The sequence below is a fragment of the Phyllosticta citriasiana genome, assembly GCF_038021145.1.
Source record: "Phyllosticta citriasiana strain CBS 120426 chromosome Unknown IWZ02scaffold_2, whole genome shotgun sequence".
Lineage (NCBI taxonomy): Eukaryota > Fungi > Ascomycota > Dothideomycetes > Botryosphaeriales > Phyllostictaceae > Phyllosticta > Phyllosticta citriasiana.
Genome location: NW_027117279.1, coordinates 1,469,114 through 1,482,451, shown reverse-complemented (window position 1 = coordinate 1,482,451; position 13,338 = coordinate 1,469,114). Strand labels below are relative to the sequence as shown.

The 13,338-nt window shown below is 53.1% G+C and overlaps 4 protein-coding genes across 4 annotated transcripts; all 4 read left to right on the top strand.

The window, feature by feature from the left end:
- Positions 1-13: 13 nt before the first annotated feature.
- Positions 14-1,400, top strand: IWZ02DRAFT_134098 (uncharacterized protein). The gene is made up of 2 exons (XM_066761656.1): positions 14-726; positions 779-1,400. Exons 1-2 carry the CDS (start codon positions 401-403, stop codon positions 1,131-1,133), a joined length of 681 nt encoding a protein of 226 aa, XP_066626242.1. The 5' UTR covers positions 14-400; the 3' UTR covers positions 1,134-1,400.
- On the top strand, positions 1,401-3,393 carry IWZ02DRAFT_134099 (uncharacterized protein). The gene is made up of 2 exons (XM_066761657.1): positions 1,401-2,118; positions 2,174-3,393. The coding sequence occupies exons 1-2, from the start codon at positions 1,667-1,669 to the stop codon at positions 3,282-3,284; spliced, it is 1,563 nt and encodes a 520-aa protein (XP_066626241.1). The 5' UTR covers positions 1,401-1,666; the 3' UTR covers positions 3,285-3,393.
- Positions 3,394-7,769: 4,376 nt separating this feature from the next.
- Positions 7,770-10,358, top strand: IWZ02DRAFT_413747 (major facilitator superfamily domain-containing protein). The gene is made up of 5 exons (XM_066765750.1): positions 7,770-8,662; positions 8,713-8,965; positions 9,016-9,094; positions 9,202-9,780; positions 9,888-10,358. The coding sequence occupies exons 1-5, from the start codon at positions 8,113-8,115 to the stop codon at positions 10,140-10,142; spliced, it is 1,716 nt and encodes a 571-aa protein (XP_066626240.1). The 5' UTR covers positions 7,770-8,112; the 3' UTR covers positions 10,143-10,358.
- Positions 10,359-12,480: 2,122 nt separating this feature from the next.
- On the top strand, positions 12,481-13,338 carry IWZ02DRAFT_430082 (Ser-Thr-rich glycosyl-phosphatidyl-inositol-anchored membrane family-domain-containing protein; the record flags this gene model as incomplete). Its single annotated transcript, XM_066766030.1, has 3 exons — positions 12,481-12,572; positions 12,625-12,749; positions 12,857-13,338. 3 exons carry the CDS (start codon positions 12,481-12,483, stop codon positions 13,336-13,338), a joined length of 699 nt encoding a protein of 232 aa, XP_066626239.1.

Here is a 13,338-nt window from a genome sequence, read left to right as displayed (position 1 = left end):
TCGTGGACGGTCTGGGGGCGAAAGATGTGGTTTGCCGCGGTGGCTGGCGGCGAGGCGACTCAATCAGGTCTCGTCTCCGGGAGATGGACAAGGCGGCGGGAGGGGCGCCTCGTACAACAAAACAATCATCGGCCGTTTGTATCCGTGGTCCTGTCTGCCGAATTGCACCATCGACGGCGCTTTTCCTGGGTGCCGGTCCGGCCGGATCCAAGTTGGTGCCAAGGCACACATTGGTCGGCGGACGTCTGAAGGCTGAAGAGAAGAAAAAGCCAGCAGAGATCGGCGAAACTCGAACGATGGAGAAGTAGGCGTAAGGTAGTCGACGATACTGTATCACTGGAACCTCTCGGCCGGTCTGGTCTGTGCCTCGCCTCCCTTCTGAAGGATCCCGGCGCCAATCATGGACGACATCTTTATCACCACATTGCAACAACAATTGCCTGCCTATCTCGCCAAAGGCAAGTTCCTCACGCCGCTCGTACACTCCTGTCAGCCTCTACCATGTTTTGTTGCAACCGATCCCACGCTTCGGCTTGCAGGGCTGATTGCAACCTGCCACTATCTTCTTGTCTCTGACCCTCTGGACAGAGGGTTTGTAAACCTGGTGCCTCTGGTCTGCGACGGCTCGGCTATACAACGTTCCACGAGTGTCTCGTCAAACCTGCAGCAGTACAAAATACTTGGAATCTTTGCACCCCGCTGGCAGATCGCCCCACAAGGCCAGCGGTCCGCTATTCTTATCATCGTATAGCTGCACACGAGCTTAAGAGCACCTCAGGGCTGTCTCGTGCCCAATGTCCAAGAGGTTTTGTTGCCCTCGCCCGTTGCAACCCGTCGTTGGACACGGAGGAGCGTGTCGTCGCCGCTCGCTTGCCCACGAAATTCCGCAAAAGATGCGTCAAGGCTCGACTGACCTCAAAGCCTTGCAACACGACACATTATCAGTTTTTCAAGGCAGAATACAGGGCGCTTTTCTGCAAACACAAGCGCGCTCATTGGTTGTAAGTACCTCACGCGCTAACATTCCGAAAGCTGGTTGGCCCTCACAGAAGCGCGAGAAAGATGCAGTGCTCATTCCTTCATCTTTCTGTGCATTTTGGCTGCCAAGCGCGGGCGCCACATGGAATGAATGAATGACGGGAATTTGCAGAACGAATCACAACAGGTGCTTGCTGTACATGCGAGGCTCGTGGCTATAACAGCAGCAGAGGTTGGCGGGCCGTGTAGCTATTTTCTCACTCAGCCATGCCGGGCGGGGGTTGTCAGGTTTGCATTTGTCAAGGATGGCTGGCGCTGACAGGGGCGGCAGCGAGGCTACGTCACCAGCTACAAAACACATTCACCTTCCCGGTCCGCCAACAAGCTCATTCACGTGAGGACGCTCCTCTCTCTCTCTTCCACTCTCTCAACTGTCGGACTGGATCCTCAGCCTTTCCATTCCTCCCGTTGCCTTCGTGTTTCGGGTTGCCGCCAATGACGCACCATCATCACTGACGTTGCCCTCCACCTCAACGCCTGGCTGCCCACCTAACCCGACCTGACCTGCCGTGTAGCATGGCCATGCGAGCCTTGCTGCTGCTTCACCACCTCAACTCTTCCCCACGACTCTCTCTCCACCTGACATGTAGCTGATGAATACACGCGACAAACACCATCCTCCAAGACCATGGCAGAAATCGCCTCCGTCATCAACGTCGTTGCCTGGGGCACGAGGCTGTCGCTCAGCCTGTACGACTTTGGCATTGCCAATGCTGCCGCCACGCGCCAGGCAAACAAGATCGCAAAGAGCGTCAGTATGCTCACTCTCATGTTGAAACAAGTCGGCACCCTGCTCAAGGAAGACAACACCACCCCGTCCATCGAAGCCGTAGAGACCGTACAGGATATTGTGCTTCACACAAACAACGCCTTTGCTGCCATCGAGGCTCTCATCCCAGTAATCCCTCACGTCGAGGCTGCCGCAGTCGAGAGTGATATCCCGGCCGCTCAGAGACGAAGATGGGACCTCGTTTCCACAGACAACCTCCAATACCTTCTCACCTACGTCGAAACCCTCAACTCTACCCTTTCAGTCATGCTTCAAGCTCTCTACACGGTCAGAGTCATAGCTTGGTCGAGGTGAGCCTTGGTATTAGTCATCATTGTGTTTACGGGTCTTCTGACCGGGCCTTAGATCCCGCCAGGACAGGCTGCCTGCATCGGCTGCCGACGCCGTTGCAAATGAATGCTCGCAGCTAGAAGTCCTCATTGTGGAGCAGCAACTCTTGCTGCTTGAACTCTCTGATGCATATTCAAACTATCGACGAAGCTGCGATTTTTCTGATTCCCCTTCGAGCTCAGTGCACTTTGAGCAAAAGGACTTCATCCCCAACCAGGACAAAACGCCCCCGCCTACGAGCTTGGACAGATATCGTGATCCTTCTTTGAGCGATGTTCAGCCCAACCGACCTTTACCAGAAATTTCATCCTTGGTGAGGAGGTCATCACCCCGCTTCAGTAATGAAATTCTCTCGAGATGGACCCTCTTACAAGAGATTGAGCAAAGATTGGCTGTTCCCGATGACGAGATTTACAAACCTCTGACTCCGTCGCAACAACGATTCGGATCGCTTGGACGCAGCAAGAGCTACGAAGTAGACCACAGGGAAGATTCGATTCCGGGCATCATGCGCACAGGCGCCGGCCATGTAGAATCTCCCAAGCCAACAAGACCTCCAGTGAGCCCCGTCGGTGCCATGGAGCACAGCACTCGCCCGATTCCAATCACGCCCCTCTCCACTGCCCGAGCTGGACAAGCCTTTTCTCCAGGATCATCCAACTCCTTGCCTGCTGGGTACTCCGTGCAACCCGGCCGTCCTCCATCAATGATGGCCTACTCACCTGCCTCCCCTCGGACGGGATTTAGCAAATACTACCAGCCGCAGGCTCAAGCACGTCCCAGCGCTGTGGCTGACAATCGTCCCAGTACTGAAGTGATGCTGGGCGTCCCCTGGCGACTGTGGCTGCAGAGCTACCACTGGGACTTTACGGACGACAAGGTCATGAATACCAACTCCCAAGTACCTTTGGACAAGGCCTACACGGATCGAAACGGCTGGACCGAACTCATGCAGACCTGGGTCCGCCGAGAAGCTATAGAAGAAGCGCGCCTCAGCTTCAACCAAGTTCAAAAGGAGGTGCAAGACGGTGGTCGCACGCGATTCGAGACGTGCTTTTGCATAGGCAAGCCATTGACCTATGTAAGTTCGACCAGCTTATCCATCACATCCTGGGCTCTTTGCTGACAACCCACCAGGCCGAAGTTCGCCGTCTCGTCGACCGCTCCATAGAAATCTACCGCGCCACCCAATACCCCCCAAGCCTCGCGACGACCGAATCAGCCGGCACCGGCCCCGCCACGCCATCCGTCTCGCTCCCCATCCTCAACGACTCCAAACAGCAGCGCCGCGGCCACTCGCGCCACAACTCGTACTACTCTACCGACCCATCCTCGGACGACGACTACTCGGACGACGCGCGCTCGAGCAGCCGCCACCATCGCCGCCGCGGCACCGAGAGCAGGGAGTCAAGCCGGCATTGGGACCGCGATCGCGAGCGCGAGAGGGAGCGCGAGAGGAGGAAGCGGAAGGAGTACAAGGGTAGTAGCACGTTTGGGACGCTGGCGCGGTATGGTGGCATTGCAACCTTGCTGGAGGGCTTGCCGGAGATATTGAAAGGGCTCTGAGGGGAAGGAGCTGGAACGGGATACTTGGAGAGTCGATTGGATTTGCAAAAGTGAAGTTGGGGCTGCAAGTGGCGGCCGGAAGACGGACTGCAGGGTTATCGGTAGATTGACTTGGTGATTGACGGGTTGAGCTCTCTCAGATGCAGCTGGTCTGGGCCACGTTCTTTGCTCCTTTCTCTCCCATTTACATATCCGCGCGCTTTCTACTCTGTCTCTATGTTTACATCTTTCTTGTTCACACCATTCATGTTGGCGCTCTCAGGGTCCGCACTTGTTTTTGTTGATACCACCAACGCCCCCTTTCCCCGTGTCTCTTTCTTTCGCCACCTACATCCCTCTCCCTTTACCTCGCGCGTCATTTCTCTAAACCTCTTTCTCAGCTGGAAGAATGACGCGAAACGACGCATTTCTTTGTATCTATCTACCCTTCCGCTTACAATTCTTCCACTAACTTACGCTTACGATGACGATTACGAAGACGACGCTTTCACGACGATTGCCCCCACTGCTCTCTCTTTTTATTCTTTCAATCTGCCGTTCTTCGTGTTGGATGCAGCCAGGCGTGGGGTGTCGTAGATTGACTGGTGCGCGTGGTGGTGCGCGAGTCTGTGCTGGGCTGCTGCTGGTAATGGAAGTTGGATGCGAGCGTCTGTGTTGTTGCTGGGAAAAAGGGATCCCTGGGAGACAAATCATTGGACATGACGAGCGACGCGACGGTCTGAAACGAAACAAATTGATGACGTTTGCGCGGAGTTGATGAGATTGAGACGAGTATCGGTATGGGTATGGGTATGGGTATGGGTAGAGTGAGTCAGATGGATTGAATTTGATTCTTCTCTGCCAGCTGCTTGCTTGCTTGATAAGACTCGCGCTATATGTCAGTGTGTCCCACGGATTCCTGGTGATGGAAGTGTGGAGTGTGGAGGTTTCCGCGGACCAGTCGAAGGAAGGAAGGAAGGAAGGAAGGAAGGGATGAGAGTTTGAGGAGTTGAATTGAATGCGGCATGCGCAGTACATGACGGTACTTGTGCGTCGTTCCGTTTGGACCCGACGCCGCGGGGCCGCGGGGGGTTAGGTTTCGTGCGAAGTGTGCGTACATGTCCGCGGCTTCGGCTGTCTTCGTGAACGCCACGAAAGGGCGGGTTGAGTCGTGAGAAAATGGATGTGGCAAGAGAGAGGTGCGTTCTTGTGTCGTCCACGGAGTTACTGCGTCGTCGGAAGTCGTTGGTACGTGTCAGGGGGCGCACTCGCGAATTCGTCGGCAACTTTTATTATCCACGTCGTCTTTGGCACAATTGACCTTGCCATGAAGGAAGAACTTTGTGAATTCCAGTCAATCCGGTAGTCTAGTTGAGAAACCGAAAAGAAGGGTCAAGTTGATTGACTCGAACGAAAATGAGTGGCGGCAGGAAATGTGACAATGAAATGGGATACATTCCGCAAATTAAATGTCGTCTGTCTCGCTGAAATCTTGTCCGTCGGTTCTACTCCAGACGAATGGTCTTGAACTCTCCGTCTGCCTTGACCCAGCTCGTAAGGAGAATCCACCCTGTCGTGAGACGGTGGGCTCATGGCCCAGACCACTCAATCGCCATCACGTTGACCGTTGGAAGGAAGGGCACGAAGTTCCCTTCTTGATCGAAGAATGTGAAATCTTTTTCGCGGTCAGATAAAACATCCCGTGGTTCATCGGCCGTACCGTCCATATAATGTGACTCTGAAATGCCATTGAGGAAGGCCAGAGGAGAAAGCAAACTCGAAGACTCCTGCACACTAGACCCAAGCCCTTGTCCCGAGACTGAGAGCGCAATGAGTTCCACCATGATTTCGGTTGAATCTGTAATCGTTGGACTAAAGTTGTCATTAAGTGGATATTCGATAGCTCCCAAGTTGCCGACTCTCCTTCCTTTAGCGTCGCGAATTCCGAGCGGATAGAGGTTTCCATCGACCAGGGGCATACCCGGGTTTGACAGCATGTTTGTCGGCGCAACTTTGAAAATCCAAATACTGAACGCGACCAATCAAAACTCCAGATCGTACGAGTTTGACCAAGTTTTGATTAGGAATGGCAGCACTCTCCAATCTTCCCACTTGATCAAAGGATACTTCGCCTGTCGGATGACGGAGGAAGTCGAGCCAGACTCGTGCACATCTTTCCACGTCACCAATCAACTTTCTGGATGCTTTCTCTAGTTTTTCGAAGGTTCCATAAGGATATCTTCGAGCCTGACAGCCATTTGGTAACTGAAAAAGGCCCGATTTGGTGAAAAGTACAGCATTTTTTTCGACAGCAGAGCTTCTTGTAGTGTCCATCCACGCCTTGACCAAACGCAATTTCCAAGCACGTCGTCTGGAGATTCGTTCGGCACAAGTATTTCCAGGTTTTTGATCGTGCATCCAGTTGGCTTAACCCTCGGGAAGCTAACTCCTGGTATGCCGGTATCGACAGTACCATCCGCGTCCACCATCGTGAATTTGGCCGATTCGAATATTTCCCCCATGAAATTTATCGGGTGTTGCTTGCTTGATTCATCATCCTGGACAATACAGAGTCGATCGACCCACAGAAAGCGTTCACCAAGTTGGATGCAGGCTTTCATGGTATATTCAATCGTCCTCGGTGTCCTTGATTCGATCAAGCTGCCTTAGTGCCCTAGGCCATTAATGGATGCCCTTGTAGCTTTCAATTTCGTGATGTCAGGCTTTGCACCTCAGAAAGAGCTCAAGGCCACATATTGACAATTTTTGTTCGGCTTGACAATGCAGCGTTTTTGAACGTCAACGACTCGCAATTGATCCAAAAGCGGTCCAGTATCGACATCCATGCAATCGCGATGTCCCAAGGAGCACTGGATGGATACACGTATCATGCGATCCCAATCGACCACCTGCTGGACTGATGCAGAAAGTAGGTTCTAAGTTGCTCGTCCGCTCAGCTGGTGTAAACGAAGTCTCCGGGAGCCGACAGTCGAAATCGTGTTCGACTGTAAATCATCGATCGAAATTTCGACAAGTTCCAACGGGTGGTCGTCGTTTAAAAAGAACCGCAGATGTGTCCAACTTCGACCAGTTTCGAATCGGTACCACCCGTCGCACCAAAAACCAAGAAAAATGTCGTAGACGTTGTTAGTGGTAGCCAAGGCTCTCTGAGAGACGGAAGTTGCTGAACAGGAAACAATGCGACAGATGTGGCAGTTCTCGGCTGACAATCTCTCGGGAGGGAGAAACGGGACCTCGAAATGAAAAAACTTTTTCCGGTCGAAATTCCTCGCGTGTAGCAAACAAAGCAGGAGATGAGGAAGCCGTAGATGCCGACGGTATGGGCAGAGATCCTGTGACTGACCATCTTGCAGTTGACAGAAAGATGAGGAACATCCTCCGTGGAACCATTCGTCGACTTCATCTGCACCATCCGAGATGAAGGGATCGTAATTGTTGCACAGATACTCTTCGATTGATAGACAGAACTTGCAAGTTTCCAACAGGATGCATCAAGCCGCGGCGTACGGTCATGATGTTTTCTGTCTTCTCCCGCTGCCGTCTTCTTCAGCCTTGTTATGAGGTCCACGTGGCCTTGGCCTCGTCATTTTTGTCGTTTACGCACAGTCAGCTGAAAGAATAGGTGGGGTGATTCTTCAACTTACCGTCCAAAATCTTTGCAAAGGCAAAAGCCGAGGAGCCATAAAAGAACAAGAGGGGTCCTTCGAGTCCCAAGCAAACGACAAAAGCGTCAAAAAGTTTCGGAGGCGGGGCTCGGAGAGACTTTTCCGAACACAGGCAGTATATGTAGTCAACGTCCGAGTAAAAACGGGCGACATCCTGACGTATTCAGGTAGCTGTCATTCGAGTTTCTAATGGTATTTTTGCAGAAGCGATGTTCAAGGACCAAAACAGGGCACGGCTCGGGTCGGGAGCTAGCACAACCTTTTCATGCACAAATACTTGCATAATTCAAGCTCGGGTTGCACCAGCCGTTTGCCGTGACCACGCTAATGCCACATTCATCGAGCCAAGTGCGCTGGATGACTGAATATACAGGGATCTTGGCCGCAAGAAGTCGGCGATGGTCGACACCAACGCCGCCGCATCTTTTGCCAAACGGAGTGACTAGTTGGCTCCTTTCCATAACTCGGCCTAGTGGTAGATGGCTTCTGCTGTGCCGGCTTGACATCGAAATCGCATCGTCATCTATGTCGAGTCGCCTCCCAGATGTCCTAAACAAACCTTCTGATCTCGCCGGATTGACTGCTCCCTGGAAGATTCAAGACCTTGCTCCATACCGCTGTTACCGTCCGCTGGAAACATCAAGCTTTCCCTCGGGCTGAAGTCAGCAGTGCTCGTCTCACCGGATTGGCCACATTTCGTCTTTTTCCCAAAGTCTAGTTGCCATGGGCAGTCCAGCCCCCGATTCGGTCTCTTCGAAGGTACACGACATCAACGATGCTCAGAAGCCTTCGACAACTGAGGAATCTCGCCACACCGACTTCGTCACAAACAACACGACAGAAGAGAAACAAGAGGTTCATGCTCTTTGCTCTAAGGCGACCACGGAGGCGGGACCGACGTCGCAGAATCCCGGACGAGATCTCGAAACGGGCCTAGCTACTGGTGCCGACCCAGAAGCTGGACAGGCGGTGAAGATAACCGAGAACGTGCATGTAGAACGATATTCCAAGAAAGACGGAAAGGAAAATCAACGAGATCCCGATATTGTGAGCTGGAATGGAGAAGATGACACTGAAAACCCGATGAATTGGCCAACGTCAAAGAAGTGGACAAACGTTGCTCTACTTTCTTTAACCACTGTGGTAACTCCACTTGCGTCGTCCATGTTTGCACCTGGGGTGCCGCAAATTCTGAAGGCTTTTGGGGCTCAAGACAAGCTGATGGCCACCTTCGTTGTCAGCGTTTATATCCTGGGATTTGCGTTTGGACCGCGTAAGTATTGCCAAACAAAGAGTCCTTCATGCTGAGCTGACAGCGCATAGTCGTCTTTGCTCCATTCTCTGAAATGTACGGACGTGTGCCGGTCTACCACATCTGCAATGTTGGGTTTCTGATATTCCTGATAGCGTGCGCTAAGTCTGATTCCATGGACATGCTAGTCGGTTTTAGATTCTTGGCTGGTGTGTTTGGGTCCGCCGTTTTGACATTAGGAGCTGGCACAATCTCTGACTTCATGCCCCCTGAAGAAAGAGGAGGAGCAATGGCTCTTTGGGCCATGGGGCCGCTATTGGGACCGTACGAGTCTGCCCTTCAAATGGATTTGGAGAAATGCTTACAATACGTAGAATTATCGGTCCTATCGCTGGCGGGTTCCTTGTGGAACACAAAGGATGGCGCTGGGTGTTTTGGCTCCTGGTAATATTGGTGAGTTTTTCCAAGCTCTCGTTCGGAATGATTGTGATATTTGCCGACCGCGCACCTTCCACGCAACATCTCGCTCCACCAGAGCTTGGAGCTGATGCGCATCATAGGCTGCGGCCATAACCATAGTGTCCCCTTTCATTCTTGTTGAGACGTACGCTCCCGTCCTCTTGGGCCGCAAGACAGCTCGTCTGCGCAAGGAAACCGGCAATCCGCATTTGCACAACGCTCTTGACGAGGGGTTGACTCACAAGGAACGTTTCAAGCTTGCAGTCGTGCGTCCAACCAAAATGCTGTTTTGTAGTCCCGTTGTTGCAATCATGTCGCTCTACACCGCCATCATTTACGGCACCCTTTACCTCCTCTTTACCACCATCACCTTCGTATTCGAGGACATTTACGGATTCTCTTCGAGCATGGTTGGCCTCGCATACCTGGGCGTTGGAATTGGCATGCTGTTGGGGCTGCCGGTCGCAGGCAAGGGCACAGATGTCATCTTGCAAAACCGCAAAGCAAAGGGCTTGGAGCTGAGACCAGAGCATCGACTTGACAGTCGGCTTTGTATCCCCGGGGCATGCTCCATACCAATCGGATTGTTCATCTATGGATGGACGGTCAAATACCACGTCCAATGGATGGCACCGCTGGTCGGCACCGCATTCCTGGGGTTTGGTATCATCATAACCACAGTGAGTCTTTCAAAATATTTGTCGCCGGATCGAATTCAGCCAGCGCCTTTGGCCTTGCTGTTGTCTTTAGACGCCGAATACTTCCTTGTTTCTGACCTGTGCTTCAGCTGTGCATCATGACGTATTTCGTGGACGCCTTCACTCTGCACTCTGCATCCACCATGGCAGCCAACACGCTTCTAAGATCACTCTTTGGGGCACTGCTGCCGCTTGGTGGGCTCAGCATGTACGACACACTCGGTCTGGGTTGGGGAAACAGCCTGATTGGGTTCATTGCGATGGCAATGATCCCGGTGCCAATTCTTTTCAGAGCACATGGAGAAAGAATCAGACGCAGCAAGTGGGGAAATGTGACGTTTTGATGCTGGAAAACAGAAGACGCCGTGATGGCTTGAGGTCGTGGTGTTGTTTGGAGGGTCGAGAGACGGGAACATTGTTAGGTGCATTGTGCTTACTCATCAAGCCTCGCTTACACATCCACATCTAGACTAGCCCGGGCCGGGCCTGTGTCGCGGCTTCTTTCTGTCCATGGACGCCTCGAATTCCCGACGCGTCTCCATTCTTGAAGCATTCGCCTGTTGATCAACTCGTTGAGATATCCCTATTTTCTGTTACAGAGCTCATTTGAAGCACAACGATCCATTTTCCAAATCGCATGCTGCGAAGACCGGACACATGTCCCGAGTGCCTGTAGAATGGAATTGCTCCGCCGGTATGCTAATTGACGAAGCCTACGCGCGACTTGCAGGCCTGTTCCAATGTCGGCCCAAAAGTGGACATGTGGCGACTCGGAAACGCGAATTTCTTCCCTTCTTGGAGTGCCCTGGTTGAAAATTTCCGCATCCCCACTCTACTGCGACGTTCCTCAACATTACCATGCATTCTCGATAGGCCGACCGTCTCCTTGGACAAGAAAGATTCCGAGACTTCCCAAGTCAACGGTCCCCTATCATCAATGTCGACGCGTCAAGCCTTTTCTCGAAGCTTGTTGTCAAATTTCCACCCGCAAGTTTGTCACCCTGCTGCAACGCCAAACCGTATCTACCAATGAGTTTAACAGCGGAGTGACGGGACGGCCCGCGCAGCTTCGAGAAGGATCAGGGGATCGATCAGTTTGCCAGGTGGACGAGGCAACATTTGGTTGGAAGCATTGGACAACGCTGATGCAGTGGTGTCGTTCTATCGCTTGAGGCTTTGCAAACGGCTGAAGTATTGAAAACGGAAAAGCAGCGAGCCCAATCAGAGCAGCGACTTACTGGAGCTACCGGTCAAAAAGGAGGCTATCCTTCGATACTTCTCTGACAGTGCTCTTCCATGACTATTCTCAAATGGTTGAGAAAGCGGTACTCCATCGCTCGCACCCTTGGCCCCCGCATCTCTATTGCGCCTCAATCGACAAAAACCGAATAGGCGGCACAGATGAGCGGTATGAGTCGGAGGCCTGGTTTATCTCCGAAGGCCGGAGAAGGTCGCTGGGTTTTGCCCACAACGGGTGCGGCACTGTCGCAATGGTGGTTGTTGATGTGCGATCAGCCTGAGGTCTGCGCGGATCCAGAGGGTGGCCTTGACAGACTGCGGGTGCACTGCGGGACAAGTCGAGCCGCACCGAATGGCTGAAAACTCGAGTCAACTATCGGCTGTGTGTGTCGCGCATCCTTCTTTCCGACGACGACTGGCGCAGACCATGCAGAGGAGCTTGAATGAAAATTTTCAACTTTAAAGACAAAGTTTGCGCACTCAATCGCAAGAGTTGAGCGACAAAGTCCGCGCCCCAGGTCGTCTTGGATTTGGTTGACCCCTTGAACCCTGCAAAAGACCACCGCCGGCTCGCCTCGAGTAAACTTTTGGCCAAGAGCAAATGAAAATCAAACAAACACTCAGGACACCGCGTTGCGGCTCAACGCTTGGAGCCATCTGTTAGCAAGCTACGGTGACAATAATGCGGCGGCCAGCCGTTGGGGAGAGATGCTCATTAGACCGACGTAAGGTCTGGCTGTGGTGTGAAATGCTCTGGCCCCTTTCTTCCATTCCTGCCTTGCAAGGCACACGACTGGCGCGTGATGCCGGCAGCCGCTGCATGGCGCCTGTCATCCACACAGCTTGCGCGAGCATGAAGAAGAAGAAAGAAGGCGCTGAAGAAGGAAGGCGCAAATCGCAGCCTACGGGGTACAAATGCACCCCTCGGCGGATGGAGCCGGCAACGATGGGAGGGTAAACAGGTCGAGGCTCTATCGCGCGCATCCAATTTCCCAATCTCCCAGCTTCTAACCTCTTTGATCCTTGCGTCAATCAATGTGCCTAGGAATCACTGGCTAAACTACAAAGTCCTCCGCTCTGCTCTCCGATTTGCAACCTTATTCCGTTTGCACCTCCGTCGTTCTCTGCCCGTAAATCCTCTCCCTGGGAAATCCGTCCACTCTCTCCTTTGCTGGCTAGCTTCAATCCTACTTTCGTCACTCTTTCCCTCGTGCAGCCGCTGCCGGTACTGTTTCGCTTCTTCTCGGCCAATCACCCACCGGACCACCACTCCACCCTTTCGTCACTCGTTCATTTGCTCAGACCAGCTGCTCTGTGTCCTGTGGCACGGTACCACTACTACCCTACCTCGCCATATTTCATACATCAACACTGCAGTCCCCGGCCTTTACCTACTTTACAATCCACCTACTGTTCAGACACTACACCTACACCTATAGCAAGATGCGTTTCTCCTCTGCTATTCCCATCATCATTGCCGGCCTCTCGGCCCTTGCTTCCGCAGCTGGAGAGAATGCCTTCGTTGTGCCTATGAGGTAAGTTTTGACTTCAGTTTGGAGAAGCATTTTGCTCACAAATCCTCTTCAGTGGCTTCAACCCCGAGGCTGGCAAAGACACTACCATTCAGTGGGAACCCACCGCAGGCAAGACGATTACCTTGAAGCTGCGCCAAGGCGCAAGCAGCAACCTGGGCTCGGGCACAACGATTGCCGGTATGTTTAATGTTTACTTGAAATCACGCGTCTGCAATCCTACCGCTGCCCCTTGCTTCCCCCACACTTTCTCCGCTTTGTGGTATCACCACCCTTGATTCCAACAGCCCATCCTAACGGTGCTGCAGCCAACATTCCCAACGACGGCTCCTACACTTGGAGTGTTCCCACCGACGTCGTCCGTGGCACCGACTACACGATCCAGATTGTCAACGACGACGACACGTCTCAGACCAACTACTTCCCGTACTTCACGATTCAAAGCACCAATGTCGTTGCCAGCAGTAGCGCCGCCTCGTCTGCGGCCTCCTCAACCGACTCTGCCTCCAAGACTTCGGCCAGCAAGGCTTCCAAGACGGATGCCTCTGTGACCGCACTTGACGTGTCATCCTCAGCCTCTGCCTCCGCTACCAAGTCTGGTTCCAGCTCTACGTCGAGTTCCGCTTCCAGGTCCAGCGCCACCGAGGAGAGCGCTGCCGCCACAAGCACTCCTGGCTCGGCCCCCACCAGCGGTGCCAACGTCATCGCCCGCGGCAGCGTCGCTGCTTTCGTTCTTGCTGCGGCTGGCTTCGCTGCTGCCATGTGGTAA